General features: G+C 40.3%; 1 protein-coding gene across 1 annotated transcript in view; it reads right to left on the bottom strand.

Moving 5' to 3' along the window:
- The window catches only part of HEPH (hephaestin), an 87951-nt gene extending 70100 nt beyond the window's left edge, over positions 1 to 17851 (bottom strand). Inside the window, exons 1-7 of the mRNA XM_022564087.3 lie at positions 17601 to 17851; positions 15520 to 15764; positions 14326 to 14538; positions 5805 to 5987; positions 4468 to 4722; positions 2103 to 2271; positions 814 to 950 (exon numbers count right to left, since the gene is read on the bottom strand). Of these exons, the coding sequence (XP_022419795.2) occupies positions 814 to 950; positions 2103 to 2271; positions 4468 to 4722; positions 5805 to 5987; positions 14326 to 14538; positions 15520 to 15764; positions 17601 to 17842 (1444 nt within the window). The 5' untranslated portion in view covers positions 17843 to 17851. The remainder of the gene's footprint in view (positions 1 to 813; positions 951 to 2102; positions 2272 to 4467; positions 4723 to 5804; positions 5988 to 14325; positions 14539 to 15519; positions 15765 to 17600) is intronic.
- Between the last annotated feature and the right edge of the window lie 1658 nt (positions 17852 to 19509).

A 19509-nucleotide genomic window follows, 5' to 3' on the forward strand; every position in this document is an offset into this window, starting at 1 on the left:
TGACTAAGCCACACCAAATCTTCCTATAGTAATTCAGTGCTATACTGTGCTTTAGGCCTTCTAGATACCTTCTCTAAGGTCAGGCCCTAAGCTTTGTTCCACATCCCTCACCATAGCAAGCATGTCTGCATGTCATGCCAATCTGCTCCTGGTCCCGTATTGCCAAGAACATGAACAGTCTTACTGCCTTATATAGCCCTTCAGAAATACACCTAGAGAATAACGTTTAAAAGTGTGATATGGGGCTTCCCTGGTGGCGCAGTGGTTGAGAGTCTGCCTGCCGATGCAGGGGACACGGGTTCGTGCCCCGGTCCAGGAAGATCCCACATGCTGCAGAGTGGCTGGGCCCGTGAGCCATGGCCGCTGAGCCTGCGCGTCCAGAGCCTGTGCTCCGCAACGGGAGGGGCCACAGTAGTGAGAGGCCCGCGTACCGCAAAATAAAAAAAATTAAAAAGTGTGATATGTAAAACACTGCTCTCAGAAGATGTTCAATGAAAAAAGGTTTCAGTAGCAAAGTAAATATAAGAAATGCTATATACTCTACTCCCATCTTGGAGATTCATGATGAACAAAAATAAATTCAAGGCTCTGGGAAGCCCTGCATCAAAGAACACTATTTGACTGTTTAACTTAGTGTTTTGCAGACAAATTCAGACCTATAACCCTTTCTCACAAAACACTCATCTCTTGGGACTCACTTTGGGAAATGTTGGTCTAGAGTGTGTTTCTGAGCTGTCATCAGCCTCCAGTTTCTAAGCCCTTCCCAATTCTCTGGCTCTAGTCAATTAAATTCACAAGTTAAGGATTCCTCACCCAGGATTCCAAGATGCTTATCTTCCTCCAGCTGCACCTTTTCCTGGAATGTCTCATCTTGGAAGGCTTCATATCGAACTTTCCAGTAAGTACCCCCGATTCGGCTGGAGCTCTTCTGGAAGAATTTATCTGAGCCACTGGCATATAAGGAGGCAAATTTCAAATTATTTAGCCATGTGTCAAATAGGTTTCCATCTCACCCTTTTTCTCATCAAGTTATGGATCTTTGTGATTAGGAAGGACCTCAGAGATCATCCAGGTTAACTTCCACCCACTGAAGGTATTTCCTCTGGTGACAACACAAATTAACAATACACAGCTTCTGCTTGAGCCTTTCCAAGATCAGGGAACTTATTTTCAGAGAAAGCAATTCCTTTTACTGTTGTATAGAAATAGGCTGAAATCTTCTTGCTTGTAAGTTCTAGACACTGGGATCAGTTTTGTTCTCCAGAGTTAAGTAGTCTTACATCTGTCCTTAATCATCCTCAGGTACTCAAGATCCTTTCTTCCCTTAATCAATAATATCTTTCTTTCAAAAATGAAAACCCACTAACTTAACAAGACGAGCTTCAGATTCTTAGAAGCAATGCTGACACCCAAGTGCCTACTTTCCTATGTTTTCTGCAGATTCATTCCATTATGTCCTACTGGAAGAATAAACATGATTGGGTGTCCTAGAATATTTCTCCATAAACTCTCTTAGTCATCTATCAAGTGCCTCTTTTGAAAAACCTTGAATCACTGATAGACCAGTGAGTCAGTATAACTTAAGGCTTAGCAACTGATTAGGGCACTAACCTTCTACTCTATCTTGCCCACATCTGAGTCATGGATGAGGCATGAGAATTTGGAGAAATTCCTCCAAAAGGATGAGCATGGAATGGCCACAGGCATGTTGTTTCCCCTCTTCCTACACTTCTCAGAGTGCATTTTACACTTCAGCTTAAATGTCTCCTTCAGACTATGGTAAAGAAAGGAAGGAGCAAAGAGGTAAATAATTAGTAAATTAGAGTTGGAGAAATGCCATTTTAAATGATCCGGTCCCACCTGGACCTTCTTTTCTGCTTGGACTCTTTGCTGGGAATATGACATAACCATACAAAAAGTTTTATAGCTCCCCAAGAGCAAGCACTTCTGGGGGCTACAAGAATTTGGCTATCAGTTGTGCCATGTAACTTCAGACAAACAATGATTGTGATCCCCAAGTGAAGTGAGAGATTTCTGAGAGGGAATAATAGGTGTGTGTGGTTGGGCCCAGGAGTAGGGAGAGGGAATACACTACCTCTTACCTGCCTGGCTCCCTCAAATTCTTCCCCGTACTCCCATCATGCCCCATTGGGCCGTAGTCCCATTGAATCTCATGGGCCTCAATGAAGTACTGCCGGACTTTGCCTGTGAGTAGATTCATGGAAGGTGCCATGGAGCAAGACTTGATCTTGTAGAGTGCTTGCATGCCATCTGCAGGAAGAACATCATGGCTAGCTCCATTCCACCCAAAACATCTTCTACCCAGCTGACTCAGCTTTCTCCTTCTCCTAATGTTTCCCCCTTCCACCTTCCACTAGGCTCTTTACCCCTGCCTCCAAATGGGCTACTTTCTCTCACTCCTAAAGAGCCTAGCTGGGAGAGAGAAAGCCTATGTGGGAATTGAAATATCTCCACCTGCTCACCACAATTGACTCATCTACCAGACCCTTGCTCTTGCCTCTGCAAAATGCTTACACTGTAGCAACATCACAGAGCTTGAAGTCAAAATACCTGAGTTCAAGTCCAAGACTTATCCTTATCTATAGAACCTTAGGCAAGTCACTTCCTAGACCTGAGCTTAACCCCTGATTTGTAAATGGGGAGAATAGGGAAATCTACCACACTAGGCCCATGGGAGCATCAAATTTTAAAAAGAGGAGTAAGTTATTTGTAAAGTGGGAAGCTCCCAAAATAATGGAACATCATCTACACATGAAGATGAAGCTTCACACTTGGGACTGTCAGGAAAATTTAGATTCTAAGTAGTGTTTCCAAATGTGGAAGATGTTACATTGAGGCATAATGGTAATGGATGATGCTGTGTTATATTTGCTTGGCTAATTCTAGAGGTCATTCAGGTACATTATCTCATTTGAGTCTCACAATATCCCAAGGAGATTTGAAATTTGAAATCAGAAATCAGAGGTATGAAGAAGGAGGAGGTAAAGATATTCATTTTTGTTGAATGTGTACTATATGCCAGGCCCTGTGTCAGGTGATTTACATATGTTATCTCCTTCAGTCCTCATAACTAGCCTATGAAGCAGACTTTTAATGTCCCCTTTTGAAGATTAAGAAAATTAAGGATCAGAGAGGTTAAGTAAATTGCCCAAGATTACATAGCTAGTCAGAGGTACAGTTGAGATTTAAGTGCCTATATTTTAACTGTAAATTTGAGTACTCATTTTCTTCTCTTGTATCCAGGATCTTGGTCTCATCATTCCCCCGTCTCTAAGATTCAAAATCCCATTATCTCTCTGAAACCTCATTACAACTTTATATGGTAGGAATCATTATTGCAATCCTCATGAGGAAACATAGACTCAAAAAAGTGATATGTCTTATCAAAGGTAACTAACTGGTGGAACCAGGTTTTGAATCCAGGCTTGTCTGGCTCTAAGGCTTATGTTTGTTTCACTATTGCACTGCATCCCTAAACTCCATCCACATTCATACTCTCTTATCCAGGTACATCTGGTACTGAGGGCAGACCCTGGACAATGGAACATGAATACCTGGCTCCTATTGGGTCAAACTTACCATTCCAGAATCAATATCCCACCAGTCTATAATTCCTCACCTACTCAAATCCACTTTCACATACTCATATATCATTTTCATGACTTTCACTTGATTTACCATACTTCAAATAATTTTAGAAAGTGAGAGCTGAAGATCTTAGAAACTATTTAAACCCAATCCCCCTATATATATATATATATATATATATATATATATATATATATATATATAGCAAATGAAGCATAGAAGTGGGAAGCGATTTTTCCAAAATCACATAGTGATTTCTTCAGTTTTCCACAGAGCTGAGACAACTTGAACCTTCTAATCACCTACCTAATGCTCTTTCCATTGTCTCATAGGTTCCTCTGCTCCTCTGATGTTTCTCACTGCACAGGGCCTTTACCTCAACCATTCTTCTTCTAAAAACCAAACCTTCTAAACCTATTGCTGTTGGATTCTAACTAGAGTGTCACTACTTGCCCACAATACTCCATGATCTCCTGAAAAAGTCTTACTCTTCTTTAACTAATTACTCCTTCACTCCCTGTTCAATCAGCAGCAAATACTATCAGGTCTTAATTCCTTAGAATTCTGAGCAAAAAAAAGGCAGATTAAAAGTTCACTCATCCATTCCTATACCATCTTATGTTAGAGATGGGGAAGATGAAACTCAGAGAGTAATGCCCCAGGTCAACTTGCAATTTAATGGCTGAGCCAGGAAAGAATCTGGAATCCCAGAATTCTAGTCTAATGTTTCATCATTTATATCCAACTATCTCACCTGAAAGACCAATTTTATGTCTCCAGATCAGAAACCCAGCCTCCTGATAATCATCACTGCCACCTATGTCCTGTATCTGAAAGATCAGAGATGTTGGATCTCACCTTGCAAGTGACTATTCACTTGACAGCTAATTAACCAGGTGCCAGGTTCCCGGGGTACCATCTCAGCAGTCACAAAAGTGGCTGGAAAGATATGCGCCACATCAGTACGGTGGCCTCGGATGGTCAGCATCTGTCCATGGAAGAAAGCTGTGTGGACATCTACCTCGTTGCCCATGCCAAACAAGTGCCAGGCCACACGCTTCTGTGCACACATGCTCAGATCTGGTAAGTTTCCAAAGACAAAGCCATTGATTGCTGCAAAAGAAAATATCAGAGTTAGGAAAGGACAGCCCAATGAGAGAGGCCTTACCATCAGACAATAATAATAGATAACATTTAGATGAGGATTCAAAGAGCACACTGTGCTGACCATATGTATTATCTTATATAAATCTTACAAACATCCCTGGGAAAGAGGCAGAATTCACTGTTATTATGTAAAAAAATGTGAAAATCAAAGCTCAGAGAGCTAAAGTTACTTCTCTCCCAAGACCACAAATCTATTATGTGGTAGAGCCAGGATTCCAACCCAGAAATCTGAGGAAGCTTTCTAAGAAATGGAGTTTATTTTACAAACTTTCTTTCCATCTAAGCCAATTTCCTTCTGAAATTTCCACAGGACAGCTGTCAAGTTAGCTAACTAATTATCATAGTTATTACAAGCAATTGGTTTAAAACTAAGGGAAATTTGAGCTGTCCAAGCCATACTTTGCATCTTCCCTCTGAGTTTTCACCTCCCCTTGGGACTCTCTCATTTTGCGCCCACCTCTGTCACCAAGTAAATCACTCCCAGAAATAAATGAAAGCAAAATCACTTACTTTCATTTCTAAACTCAGTTCTCTGTCCATGCCCCAGGCTTTCGTGCCTATAGTTTGTTTTAAATTTAATTAAGATGGTCAACTCCCTTATGGGAAGTCATTTATTTTCTCTACAAAATGTGTAATTTTAACAGTTTGCATCCTTTTTAGAACAAAGAAGTGTTCACTAATTATATCAGTAGGCAATCCTCACCAAAGTGACCTGAGCATATAGTATATGACTTTGGAGTCCACAACATGGGCTATTCCACTTTAGAAAGCAGGGTACCTAATGGCAAGAGCATAGCCTACGCAGTCAGACAGACCAGGGTTGGAATTTTAGCTGTGCCATTTATTTTCTGTGTAATCCTAGAGCCTCGGTTTCCTCATGAGTGAAACGGGAAAACCATCTACTACTCATGGTCTTTGTGAGAATTAAAAGGAACAAGGTATGTGAAAACATCCACCAAATGCTAGGCCCAGTGGAGACCCTCCATCAATGTTCACTGTCATAGTGTGGCCACATACTCCCACCTTACCATGCATCCTATTGCTCTCCTGAAAGGTCTCATCTTCTATGTCAACTGAGGCAGGGTCTGAGCAATAAGTGGCAATGTTCTCATTGATATGCCAGCTAAGGTTCTCATCTATCACACTAAAGAGGAGGAAGAAATCATTGTCCACGTCCTGCCGCTGAGGAGGGAAATTCCCATCCAGGGTTCCTAGGGAAAGTAAGAAAAGAGCCTTTAAGAACCTTCTTTCTTGGAAGCAGAGGAAGATGGCAGAAGAGTAAAACGCGGAGATCACCTTCCTCCCCACAGATAAGTCAGAAATACATCTACACGTGGAACTGCTCCTATAGACCACCCACTGAACGCTGGCAGAAGACCTCAGACCTACTAAACGGCAAGAAACTCCCCACGTACCTAGGTGGGTTTAAAAAAAAGAAAAAACAGAAACAAAAGAATAGGGATGGGACCTGCACCAGTGTGAGGGAGCTGTGAAGGAGGAAAGGTTTCCACACACTAGGAAGCCCCTTCATGGGCAGAGACTGTGGGTGGCTGAGGGGGAAAGCTTTGGAGCCACGGAGGAGAGCACAGCAACAGGGGTGTGAAGGGCAAAGCGGAGAGATTCCCGCAGAGAGAATCGTTGCCAACCAGCACTAACCAGCCCCAGAGGTTTGTCTGCTCACATGCCGGGGAGGGCGGAGGCTGGGAGCTGAGGATCGGGCATCGGTCAGATCGCAGGGACAGGACTGGGGTTGGCGGCATGAACACAGCCTGAAGGGGTTAGTGCACAACGGCTAGCCGTGAGGGAGTCTGGGAAAAAGTCTGGATCTGCCGAAGAGGCAAGAGACTTTCTCTTCCCTCTTTGTTTCCTGGTGTGCGAGGAGAGGGGATTAAGAACGCTGCTTAAAGGAGCTCCAGAGACAGGCGTGAGCCGCGGCTATCAACGCTGACCCCAGAGACGGGCATGAGATGCTAGGGCTGCTGCTGCCACCACCGAGAAGCCTGTGTGCAAGCACAGGTCACTAACTAGACCTCCCATCCTGGGAGCCTGTGAAGCCCGTCACTGCCAGGGTCCGGTGATCCAGGGACAAGTTCCCCGGGAGAATGCACGGAGCGCCTCAGGCTGCTGCAAGGTCATGCTGGCCTCTGCCGCCACAGGCTCACGCCACAGCCGAACCCCTCCCTCGCCCCAGCCTGAGTGAGCCAGAGCCCCCGTATCAGCTGCTCCTTTAACCCCATCCTGTCTAAGCACAGAACAGACGCCCTCAGGCGACCTACACGCAGAGGCGGGACCAAATCCAAAGCTGAACCCCGGGAGCTGTGCGAACAAAGAAGAGAAAGGGAAATCCCTCCCAGCAGCCTCAGGAGCAGCGGATTAAACCGCCACAATCAACTTCATGTACCCTGCATCTGAGGAATATGTGAATACACAACGAATCATCCCATATTGAGAAAGTGGACTTTCAGAGCAAGATATATTATGTTTTCCCCTTTTCCTCTTTTTGTGAGTGTGTATGCGTATGCTTCAGTGTGAGATTTTGTCTGTATAGTTTTGCTTTCACCATTTATCCTAGGATTCCGTCCTTCTGTATGATTTTTTTTTACTTTTAAAAAAGAACTTTCCCTTAATAATTAGTTTTTTAAATAAATTTACTTTATTTTATCTTATTGTATTTTATCCTCTTTCTTTCTTTCTACTTTTTCTCACTTTTATTCTGAGCCATGCGGATGAAAGGCTCTTGGTGCTCCAGCCAGGAGTCAGTGCTGTGCCTCTGAGGTGGGAGAGCCAACTTCAGGACACTGGTCCACAAGACACCTCCCATCTCCATGTAATATCAAATGGCGAAAACCTCCCAGAGATCTCCATCTCAACACCAAGACCAAGCTTCCCTCTAGGACCAGCAAATTACAGAGCTAGACACCCTATGCCAAACAACTAGCAAGACAGGAACGCTACCCCATCCATTAGCAGAGAGGCTGCCTAAAATCATAATAAGGCCACAGACATCCCCAAACACACTACCAGACACGGACATGCCCAACAGAAAGAAAAGATCCAGCCTCATCCACCAGAACACAGGCACTAGTCCCCTCCACCAGGAAGCCTACACAACCCACTGAACCAAACTTAGCCATGGGGGACAGACACCAAAAACAACAGGAACTACGAACCTTCAGCCTGTGAAAAGGAGACCCCAAACACAGTAAGATAAGCAAAATGAGAAGACAGAAAAACACACAGCAGATGAAGGAGCAAGGTAAAAGCCCACCAGACGTAAGAAATGAAGAGGAAATAAGCAGTCTACCTGAAAAAGAATTCAGAATAATGATAGTAAAGATGATCCAAAATCTTGGAAATAGAATAGACAAAATGCAAGAAACATTTAACAAGGACCTAGAAGAACTAAAGAGGAAAAAAGCAACGATGAACAATGGAATAAATGAAATTAAAAATACTCTACAAGGGATCAATAGCAGAATAACTGAGGCAGAAGAACGGATAAGTAACCTGGAAGATAAAATTTTGGAAATGACTACTGCAGAGCCGAATGAAGAAAAAAGAATGAAAAGAACTGAGGACAGTCTCAGAGACACCTGGGACAACATGAAAAGCAACAACATTCGAATTATAGGGGTCCCAGAAGAAGAAGAGAAAAAGAAAGGGACTGAGAAAATATTTGAAGAGATTATAGTTGAAAATTTCCATAACATGGGAAAGGAAATAGTTAATCAAGTCCAGGAAGCACAGAGAGTCCCATACAGGAAAAATCCAAGGAGAAATCTGCCAAGACACATATTAATCAAACTATCAAAAATTAAATACACAGAAAACATATTAAAATCAGCAAGGGAAAAGCAACAAATAACACACAAGGGAATCCCCATATGGTTAACAGCTGATCTTTCAGCAGAAACTCTGCAAGCCAGAAGGGAATGGCAGGACATATTTACAGTGATGAAGGAGAAAACCTGCAACCAAGATTACTCTACCAAGAAAGAATCTCATTCAGATTTGATGGAGAAATTAAAAGCTTTACAAGCAAGCAAAAGCTGAGAGAGTGCAGCACCAACAAACCAGCTTTAGAACAAATGCTAAAGGAACTTCTCTAGGCAAGAAACACAAGACAAGGAAAAGAACTACAATAACAAACCCAAAACAATTAAGAAAATGGGAATAGGAACATACATATTGATAATTACCTTAAATATAAATGGATTAAATGCTCCCACTATAAGACACAGACTGGCTGAATGGATACAGAAACATGACCCATATATATGCTGTCTATAAGAGACCCACTTCAGACCTAGGGACACATACATACTGAAAGTGAGGGGATTGAAAAAGATATTCCATGCAAATGGAAATCAAAAGAAAGCTGGAGTAGCAATTCTCATATCAGACAAAATAGAGTTTAAAATAAAGACTATTACAAGAGACAAAGAAAGACAGTACATAATGATCAAGGGATTGATCCAAGAAGAAGATATAACAATTGTAAATATTTATGCACCCAACACAGGTGGACCTCAATACATAATGCAAATACTAACAGCCATAAAAGAGGAAATCAACAGTTACACAATCAGAGTAGGGGACTTCAACACCCCACTGTCACCAATGGATAGATCATCCAAACTGAAAATAAATAAGGAAACACAAGCTTTAAATGATATATTAAAAAGATGGACTTAAGTGATATTTATAGGACATTCATTCCAAAAGCAACCGAATACACACTTTTCTCAAGTGCTCATGGAACATTCTCCAGGATAGATCATATCTTGGGTCACAAATCAAGCCTTGGTAAATTTAAGAAAATTGAAATCGTATGAAGAATCTTTTCCAATCCCAATGCTATGAGACTAGATATCAATTACTGGAAAAGATCTGTAAAAAATACAAATACATGGAGGCTAAATGAAACACTACTTAATAACCAAGAGATCACTGAAGAAATCAAAGAGGAAATCAAAAACAATTGACAATGGAGACACAATGACCCAAAACCTATGTGATGCAGCAAAAGCAGTTCTAAGAGGGAAGTTTATAGCAATACATTCCTACCTTAAGAAACAGGAAACATCTCAAAGAAACAACCTAACCTTACACCTAAAGTAATTAGAGAAAGAAGAAGAACAACAACAAAAACCAAAATTAGCAGAGGGAAAGAAATCATAAAGATCAGATCAGAAATAAATGAAAAAGAAATGAAGGAAATGATAGCAAAGATCAATAAAACTAAAAGCTGGGTCTTTGAGAAGATAAACAAAATTGATAAACCATTAGCCAGACTCATCAAGAAAAACAGGGAGAAGACTCAGATAAATAGAAATGAAAAAGGAGAAGTAACAACTGACACTGCAGAAATACAAAGGATCATGAGAGATTACTACAAGCAACTGTATGCCAATAAACTGGACGACCTGGAAGAAATGGACAAATTCTTGGAAACGCACAACCTACTGAGAGTGAACCAGGAAGAAATAAACAATATGAACATATCAATCACAAGCACTGAAATTGAAACTGTGATTAAAAATCTTCCAACAAACAAAAGCCCAGTACCAGATGGCTTCATAGACGAATTCTATCAAACATTTATAGAAGAGCTAACACCTATCCTTCTCAAATTCTTCCAAAATATTGCAGATGGAGGAACATTCCCAAACCCATTCTATGAGGCCACCATCACACTGATACCAAAAGCAAAGATGTCACAAACAAAAAAAACTACAGGCCAGTATCACTGATGAACATAGATGCAAAAATCCTCAACAAAATACTAGCAAACAGAATCCAACAGCACATTAAAATGATCATACACCATGATCAAGTGGGGTTTATTCCAGGAATGCAAGGAGTTTTCAACATACACATAACAATCAATGTGATACACCATATTAACAAAGTGAAGGAGAACAACCATATATTCATCTCAATAGATGCAGAGAAATCTTTTGACAAAATTCAACACCAATTTATGATAAAAACCCTGCAGAAAGTAGGAACAGAGAGAACTTTCCTCAACATAATAAACGCCAAATATGACAAACCCACAGCCAACTTCGTCCTCAATGGTGAAAAAATGAAACCATTTCCACTAAGATCAGGAACAAGACAAGACTGCCCACTCTCACCACTCTTATTCAACATAGTTTTGGAAATTTTAGCCACAACAATCAGAGAAGAAAAGAAATACAAGGAATCCAAATCAGAAAAGAAGTAAAGCTGTCACTGTTTGCAGGTGACATGATACTCTACATAGAGAATCCTAAAGATGCTACCAGAAAACTACTAGAGCTAATCACTGAATTTGGTAAAGTAGCAGGATACAAAATTAATGCACAGAGATCTCTTGCATTCCTATACACTAATGATGATATATCTGAAAGTGAAATTAAGAAAACACTCCTATTTGCCACTGCAACAAATAGAATAAAATATCTAGGAATAAACCTACGTCAGGAGACAAAAGACCTTTATGCAGAAAATTATAAGACACTGATGAAAGAAATTAAAGATGATACAAAGATATGGAGAGATATACCATGTTCTTGGATTGGAAGAATCGACATTGTGAAAATGACTCTACTACCCAAAGCAATCTACAGATTCAATGCAATCCGTATCAAACTACCACTGGCATTTTTCACAGAACTAGAACAAAAAATTTCACAATTTGTATGGCAACAGAAAAGACCCCGTATAGCCAAAGCAATCTTGAGAATGAAAAATGCTGGAATCAGGCTCCCTGACTTCATACTATACTACAAACTACAGTAATCAAGACAGTATGGTATTGTCACATAAACAGAAATACAGATCAATGGAACAGGATAGAAAACCCAGAGATAATCCCATGCACATATGGTCACCTTATCTTTGATAAAGGAGGCAAGAATATACAGTGGATAAAAGACAGCCTCTTCAATAAGTGGTGCTGGGAAAACTGGACAGGTACATGTAAAAGTATGAAATTAGATCACTCCCTAACACCATACACAAAAATTAACTCAAACTGGATTCAAGACCTAAATGTAAGGCCAGAAACTATCAAACTCTTAGAGGAAAACATAGGCAGAACACTCTATGACATAAATCACAGCAAGATCCTTTTTGACCCACCTCCTAGAGAAATGGAAATAAAAATAAACAAATGTGACCTAATGCAACTTCAAAACTTTTGCACAGCAAAGGAAACCATAAACAAGACCAAAATACAACCCTCAGAATGGGAGAAAATATTTGCTAATGAAGCAACTGACAAAGGATTAATCTCCACAATTTACAAGCAGCTCATGCAGCTCAATAACAACAACAAAAAAAACTCAATACAAAGATGGGCAGAAGACCTAAATAGACATTTCTTCAAAGAAGATATACAGATTGCCAACAAACACATGAAAGAATGCTCAACATCATTAATCATTAGAGAAATGCAAATCAAAACTACCATGAGATATCGTCTCACACCGGTCATAATGGCCGTCATCCAAAAATCTAGAAACATTAAATGCTGGAGAGGGTGTGGAGAAAAGGGAACACTCTTGCACTGCTGATGGGAATGTGAATTGGTTCAGCCACTATGGAGAACAGTATGGAGGTTCCTTAGAAAACTACAAATAGCACTACCATATGACCCAGCAATCCCACTACTGGGCATATACCCTGAGAAAACCAAAATTCAAAAAGAGTCATGTACCAAAATGTTCATTGCAGCTCTATTTGCAACAGCCCAGAGATGGAAACAACCTAAGTGCTCATCAACAGATGAATGGATAAAGAAGATGTGTCACATATATACAGTGGAATATTACTCAGCCATAAAAAGAAACGAAATTGAGCTATTTGTAATGAGGTGGATAGACCTCGAGTCTGTCATACAGAGTGAAGTAAGTCAGAAAGAGAAAGACAAATGCCGTATGCTAACACATATATATGGAATCTAAGAAAAAAAAAAGTCATGAAGAACCTAGGTGTAAGTTGGGAATAAAGACCAAGACCTACTAGAGAATGGACTTGAGGATATGGGGAAGGGGAAGTGTAAGCTGTGACAAAGTAAGAGAATGGCATGGACATATATACACTACCAGACGTAAAATAGATAGCTAGTGGGAAGCTGCCACATAGCTCAGGGAGATCAGCTCGGTCGTTTGTGACAACCTAGAGGGGTAGGATAGGGAGGGTGGGAGGGAGGGAGTTGCAAGAGGGAAGAGATATGTGAACATATATATATATGTATAACTGATTCACTTTGTTATAAAGCAGAAACTAACACACCATTGTAAAGCAATTATACCCCAATAAAGCTGTTAAAAAAAAAAGATGTGGCACATATATACAATGGAATATTACTCTGCCATAAAAAGAAACGAAATTGAGTTATTTGTAGTGAGGTGGATGGATCTGGAGTCTCTCATACAGAGTGAAGTAAGTCAGAAAGAGAAAAACAAATATCATATGCTAACACATATATATATGGAATCTAAGAAAGAAAAGTCATGAAGAACCTAGGTGTAAGTTGGGAATAAAGACCCAGACCTACTAGAGAATGGACTTGAGGATATGGGGAAGGGGAAGGGTAAGCTGTGACAAAGTAAGAGAATGGCATGGACATATATACACTACCAGACGTAAAATAGATAGCTAGTGGGAAGCCACCACATAGCTCAGGGAGATCAGCTCGGTCGTTTGTGACAACCTAGAGGGGTAGGATAGGGAGGATGGGAGGGAGGGAGTTGCAAGAGGGAAGAGATATGGGAACATATATATATGTATAACTGATTCACTTTGTTATGAAGCAGAAACTAACACACCACTGTAAAGCAGTTATACTAGAATAAAGATGTTAAAAAAAAACCCTTTATTTAGCAACAGTTAGCTGTAAGGGGTACTCATAAGTAAAGGATAGAGAGGGGCCTTAAGAGTCTATCAGCAACAGAAAAGTAGGTAGAGCCTTCTGCTGCTAATATGTATTTCTAAATTCTCCACATGAAACCACCAATTCAGTTGAGCCTGTGACTTGAAGATGAGGTACATAGGATCTAGAATAATTCCTTCCCACCATCCCTGCCTATGTCTTCAACTCAGGGCCTTGATCTAAACACACTCCTGTAACACACAGGTCTTCAGGCCTAACTACACCTTAAACATACCATATTTCAAACGAAACCCACAATCCTCCCCAAATTCTGATGACTACACTTTCAATCCTATCCAACAGGCTATTAACACATACCTTAGTCTTATGTAACTTGACATCCATCATTACTAATTCAAGTTTTTTAAGTAAAATAAGAAAAAAAGAAAGTAGCAAAGTGTTTTTAAGTATTTTGTTTCTGTTTTTTGTTTGTTTTTAGAAAAAAAGTAGTGAAATAGAAAAAACAGTGAAAAAGGGAGTTTGGCAGGATTTATTCCTGTTAATAAACTAGGGTGCTAAATTAACACTCCCCAGCCTGCTGCTTAATATGTAGGTGAGTCAACAATATCACTGCTTCCCCTAGATATCCCAAACTGTATCTCACAGCTCACATTTGGGGCTTATACCTCTTTTACAGGTTATAAGGGGTCCAATGAGGCCAGTAGCAATATCTCGTGGAGCATCTACATGAGAATGATAGATCCAGGTGAGGCATGCTGGGTCAGCATCAGTGGGTGCATGGCTTTCTGGAATGGTCCAGTTGTAGATGTGGCTGCCTCCCGGGGGAACAGAGTCATCAGCTTTCAGCCAGCCAGAGGAACCATCTGGATATAAGGATCCTAGAAAATGAAATTGAATATGTTTAGTCCCAGGGTGAGTGAGAAGGAGCCTGGCAGATGTAGAAGCCAGGAGAGGGACGTATGGAATACCTAGTTCCAGTCTTGTGGAAGGTAGAGTTCTAAAGTTCAGCACAGTGTTCCTCACAACCTAAGGAAGGCACAGATTCAGGTAATATCTAGCCAAGAAACCTAGACCTCAAATCAACAGTGGGTAGAATGCTAGCAGCCCTTGGGGAAGGAGCTATGACCATAGAAAGTGCTATACAGCCTAACCTAGTAAGGCTCTAGTGCAAAGCCGATAACATGGAGGCAAGAGAGAAGAAAATATTCCCTTCCTTCAAGCACTCACTTTGAAAAACAGAAAGCAGACAATCACAGAATTTCCATTTAAAGGCAACTTAGTGATCAATTGATCTATTCCCATGTTATGAAAGAAAAAACAGAGGAAAAATAACTTGTCCACAGGGAGTTAATGGTCAAGTCAAGACTTTCTGAGTTTGCTCTCTATTCCCCTCACTCACCGTTGTGTCAGTACTATAGGCCATTGGGCCTGGGATAGTAGGAGATACAGATGAGTAAACCGATCTCCCTCTTAAGAAAAACAATGGGCCTTTTGGAAGACTGTGGCACAAGAATAATGCTCCCTTACATTCACAGAACACTCCTCTCTTTTCAAAACACAGTCAAATATTTTACGGAAATGCCATTCAAGTAATTCTTTGTGATAAAAGGTAAATTGAATCTCTACATTCTTAATGAAGAATTTGAGGTTCAGAGAGGGACAGTGACTTGCCCAAAGTGGCACAGTGTGTGAATAGCAGAACTTATAACAGTACCCAGCCATATTTTCTCTGAGGAGAGTCCTTGCCACTTCAGATCAAAAAGGAACACTATCTTCATTCCCAGCTCCTCTCCCTCAGATGGCAGTAAAGAAAAAGCGATATTTGTTGCAGGTAGGAGAAAAAGGATGGGCTGATTTACCTTCTGAGTCTTTCTCATAGAAAACACCATGGGGGTGGATTGTGTAGGGACGAGTGGCAAAATTCTTCAGGTGGATAAGAATAATATCTCCCACCTCAGCCTTCAACACTGGCCCCAGGAAGCCCAGCCAGGCTGGCTGAACCATTTCATCCATGTATGAACCATCCCTGTATTCCTTGTAGATGGTCTTCTTGTAGCTGCTCCCTATTCGGTTCTTGTCAGACTTCAGGAAGTTGGAAGCTACTCTGGGAAGGAAGGAAAGAGAAAGCCACAATTTTGCCTTTTTCCAGAGGTGGCTGATCAAAATGTGTCCATCTTTGTTTAGGGCAAAACAAGAGGAAATGGGATTGTACTGATCAAAACATGAAATCTTTACGTTAGAATCTAATTGTTAGACAATGAGAAGTATTAAGTTAAGCCATATGAATTTGCTGATATTTGAGCAATTTTAACCTACAAAATAGACAATTTCACTCAGTAAATCCTAATATATAATAATGTGGAGGCAACCAACTATGGACAGACTCTTTTTAAGTGATCAACTCCCTATCCAGGTGGCCTAACTTAGTGTTGCCCTTCTGTATATGGGAAGTCTTATAACATAGTGGTTAAGTTCACAAACTCTGGAGCCAGAGAGTTTCAATTAAATGCCAATATTGCCATTTCCAAATCTGTAGGACTTTGAGCAGGTTACTTAACTTCTCTATGCATAATTTCTCCATCTGTAAAATGGAGATAACCATGGTATCACTTATTACTGGTGACTAAAATAATTAAAATACATAAAGAATTTAGAAAAGTGCCTGGAAAATAGTAAAATCTTAATAAATATTAACTATTACTTCAAGGTATTGGAGAAGGGGATAACAAAGTTATCCCTCAAAGATAATTTTAATACAGACTCTGTGACTCCAAAACTAGATGAGTAGAAAAATGGTTTGTTAAAAAAGAGAGCTGTTTTTCTTACTCTAATTCTTCCTAGAGAGCTCTGAGATGTTACCGTCAACTTCGGAAAACTTTGAGGCTTTGGAGAGACAAATCAATTCATGATCACAAAAGATTTTTTAATACATAAATTCGATTTTTTTCAATGGGTATTTGTGGAACACCTGCAAAGCTCTAAGATCAAGAAAGTTTAATCCTGGGCTTCCCTGGTGGCTCAGTGGTTGAGAGTCCGCCTGCCAATGCAGGGGATACGGGTTCGTGCCCCAGTCTGGGAAGATCCCACATGCTGTGGAGCGGCTGGGCCTGTGAGCCATGGCCGCTGAGCCTGCGCATCCGGAGCCTGTGCTCCGCAACGGGAGAGGCCACAACAGTGAGAGGCCCGCGTACCGCAAAAAAAAAAAAAAAAAAGAAAGGTTAATCCTGTAGGATCTGTGAGAGGCAGAATGGTGAGAAGAGTACCAGCTTTGCATCCACATTACCCAGGTTCAAATCCTAGATGTCTGTTTACTAGCTCTTGGACTTGAGCAAGTCATTTGATCTCCCTGAGCCTCAGTTTTTTCATCTATAAGATGAGAATATTCATACTCACCTCCTAAAGTTTCTGTAAGAATTAGGTGGGACAAAGTATATAAATTTCTAGTACAGTACCTGTCACAAAGTGTTACATAAGTGATAGCTATTGCTGTTATTTCCTTGATTGTAAGGCTGATCTTATTTTTTCTCATTTTTACATATCTTAAATCAGTATAGTTCCACTGAACTATGGCAGCATACATATACTACACACATCTTACAAACACTGTATATATATCATGTTTTTTCTTGCTTAAAAGCTAAATACCTATTATTAAAAGAGCATTGTGGATATCACCTTAGAATCAAGGCAATATGGAATGACCTTTAGGGCCCTAAAAATACTTAGGCATCTCACTGTGGAAAAGCGAACTCCATATGGGATACTGGCTCCTGAGTCAACTAGTTGTCTTCTCAGGAAATGTATCACTGGGCTTATGGCCCAGAGAGATCAGGAGCTGACTGCAACCACACCCTGGGGAAAGGTCTTCAAGAGCTACCTATTGACCTCAAGAGTGCCCCTCCCTAACTCCATCTTTAATTCCACAAGAGATTAAACCTACGTGTCACTGTCCAGAGGCTGGTTCGTGATGACATTCCTTCCCTTAGGAGCATAGTTCCACTGCACGTCCTGGATGCCCAGATAGTAGACTCTAGTGGCCCCATCAGTCAGTCGGGGCCACAAGGGTTGCACGAACAGCAGAGCCCATAGAAGATGGCCTGGCTCCATGGCCCACATTACTCTGGGAAACAGGCAAATGAATAGCTGTCGGTATAGAAGAAAGAGAACAAAGGGGCTTTGCATGTGTCTCGAAAAGTAAAGAGGCAAGAGCCAGACTGAGTGACTGAGAAAACAAAAACCGATTAGCCTAGAATCTCTGCCTTACCTGTTTCCTTTCAACAAGTGTTCAAGGATCTCTACACATTGGAATTGGGAGGGCAAAGTTAAAAATCACTTGTACTGACAATTGTGTATCACTTTCTTCGGAAGAGAAATCTGGATCCATTTTCTTCAGCAATGTAGAAAGAAGAATATACTCTGGCCCAAAAATTAGGGAACAGGCATCAGTAGCCCGAATGAGCCACTGACTCACTCGGTACCCAAATCAGGTCACTAATTCTCCCTGTGTCTCTGTTTTCACCATTGTCACTTTCCATCCTCTATGAACTGTGTTTAAAAACAAATGAGAATTCACCAAAATACATTTATTAGAATGTTCATAGACCCAAACTGGAAACAGTCAATATGTCCATGAACACTATAATGGATAGGTAGATGATATTTTATTCATATAATGGAATTCTATATAGCAATGGTAATGAGCAAACTAACACTATACATGAAAATATGGATGCCTCTCACAAATACAATGGTGCAGAAAGAAACGAGACACAAAGGGTACACATTGTATGATTTCATTTATATAAAGTACAAAATCAGGCAAAACTAATCTATGCTGTTAGAAGCCAGGATAATGTTTTCTCTTAAGGTAGGGATCAGTGACTAGTAAGGCAGAGGAGGAAGGCTTCTAGGAAATGTTCTGTTCCTTGATTTACTTACTGGTTACATGGGTACTTTCAGTTTGTGAAAATACACTGAGCTGTGAACTTAGCACATTTATCAGAAGAAACGTTCTCTGCTGGTTCTCTGCCATGCACAAATCCATTTAATGTGTCCAATCTTGAGTCAGAGTTAGAACTAAGCTTCTAAGCTTTCATTCTGATACATCAGCCAGGCAGTTAGACTTTTGGGGGCTGATATGAAGCACTCAGTCATACTATACACAGCCACAGTCAATCCCAGAAACACAGGCGACATAATATAAACACAAATATACATACACTTGCATGCATATACATAGACACATGCAGTCTTATCTAAAAGCAGAGATGCAGACACTTTCATCCACACTAGAACCACAGTGTCACATAGAACCTTAGTCACTTTCAAAATAATAATAACCTACAATGGAAAAGAATCTGAAAAAGTATATATATATATATATATATATAACTGAATCTCTTTACTGTACACCAGAAACAAACACAACATTGTAAATCAACTATGCTTCAATTAAAAAATAATAAAAATAAATATTTATAGTGTGTGCATGACATGTCAGACATTGTTCTAAGTGCTTTACAGATTAAATCATTCAATCCTCACAGCAACACAATGAAGCAGATGCCATTATTATCCCCATATTATAGAAGGAGAAACCGCAGAACAGCAGTATAAGATAATTTGTCCAAGTTTACCTAGTTAACAATTAGTAGAGTTGGGTTGTGAGCTCAGGGAAGTTATGGGTCCAGTGTCTATGCTTTTTTTTTTAATTGAAGTATAGGTGACTTACTATAGTATGTTAGTTTCAGGTATACATGTTCGTAATTACCATACTATACTACTTTTCACAAAATATACTTGCACACACAGAAAACATGTACAGACATATCTTGCTTTATTGTGCTTCA

Source organism: Delphinapterus leucas, chromosome X (genome assembly GCF_059928025.1).
Source record: "Delphinapterus leucas isolate spDelLeu-1000000601 "Yukka" chromosome X, BTC_Dleu_Yukka2, whole genome shotgun sequence".
NCBI lineage: Eukaryota > Metazoa > Chordata > Mammalia > Artiodactyla > Monodontidae > Delphinapterus > Delphinapterus leucas.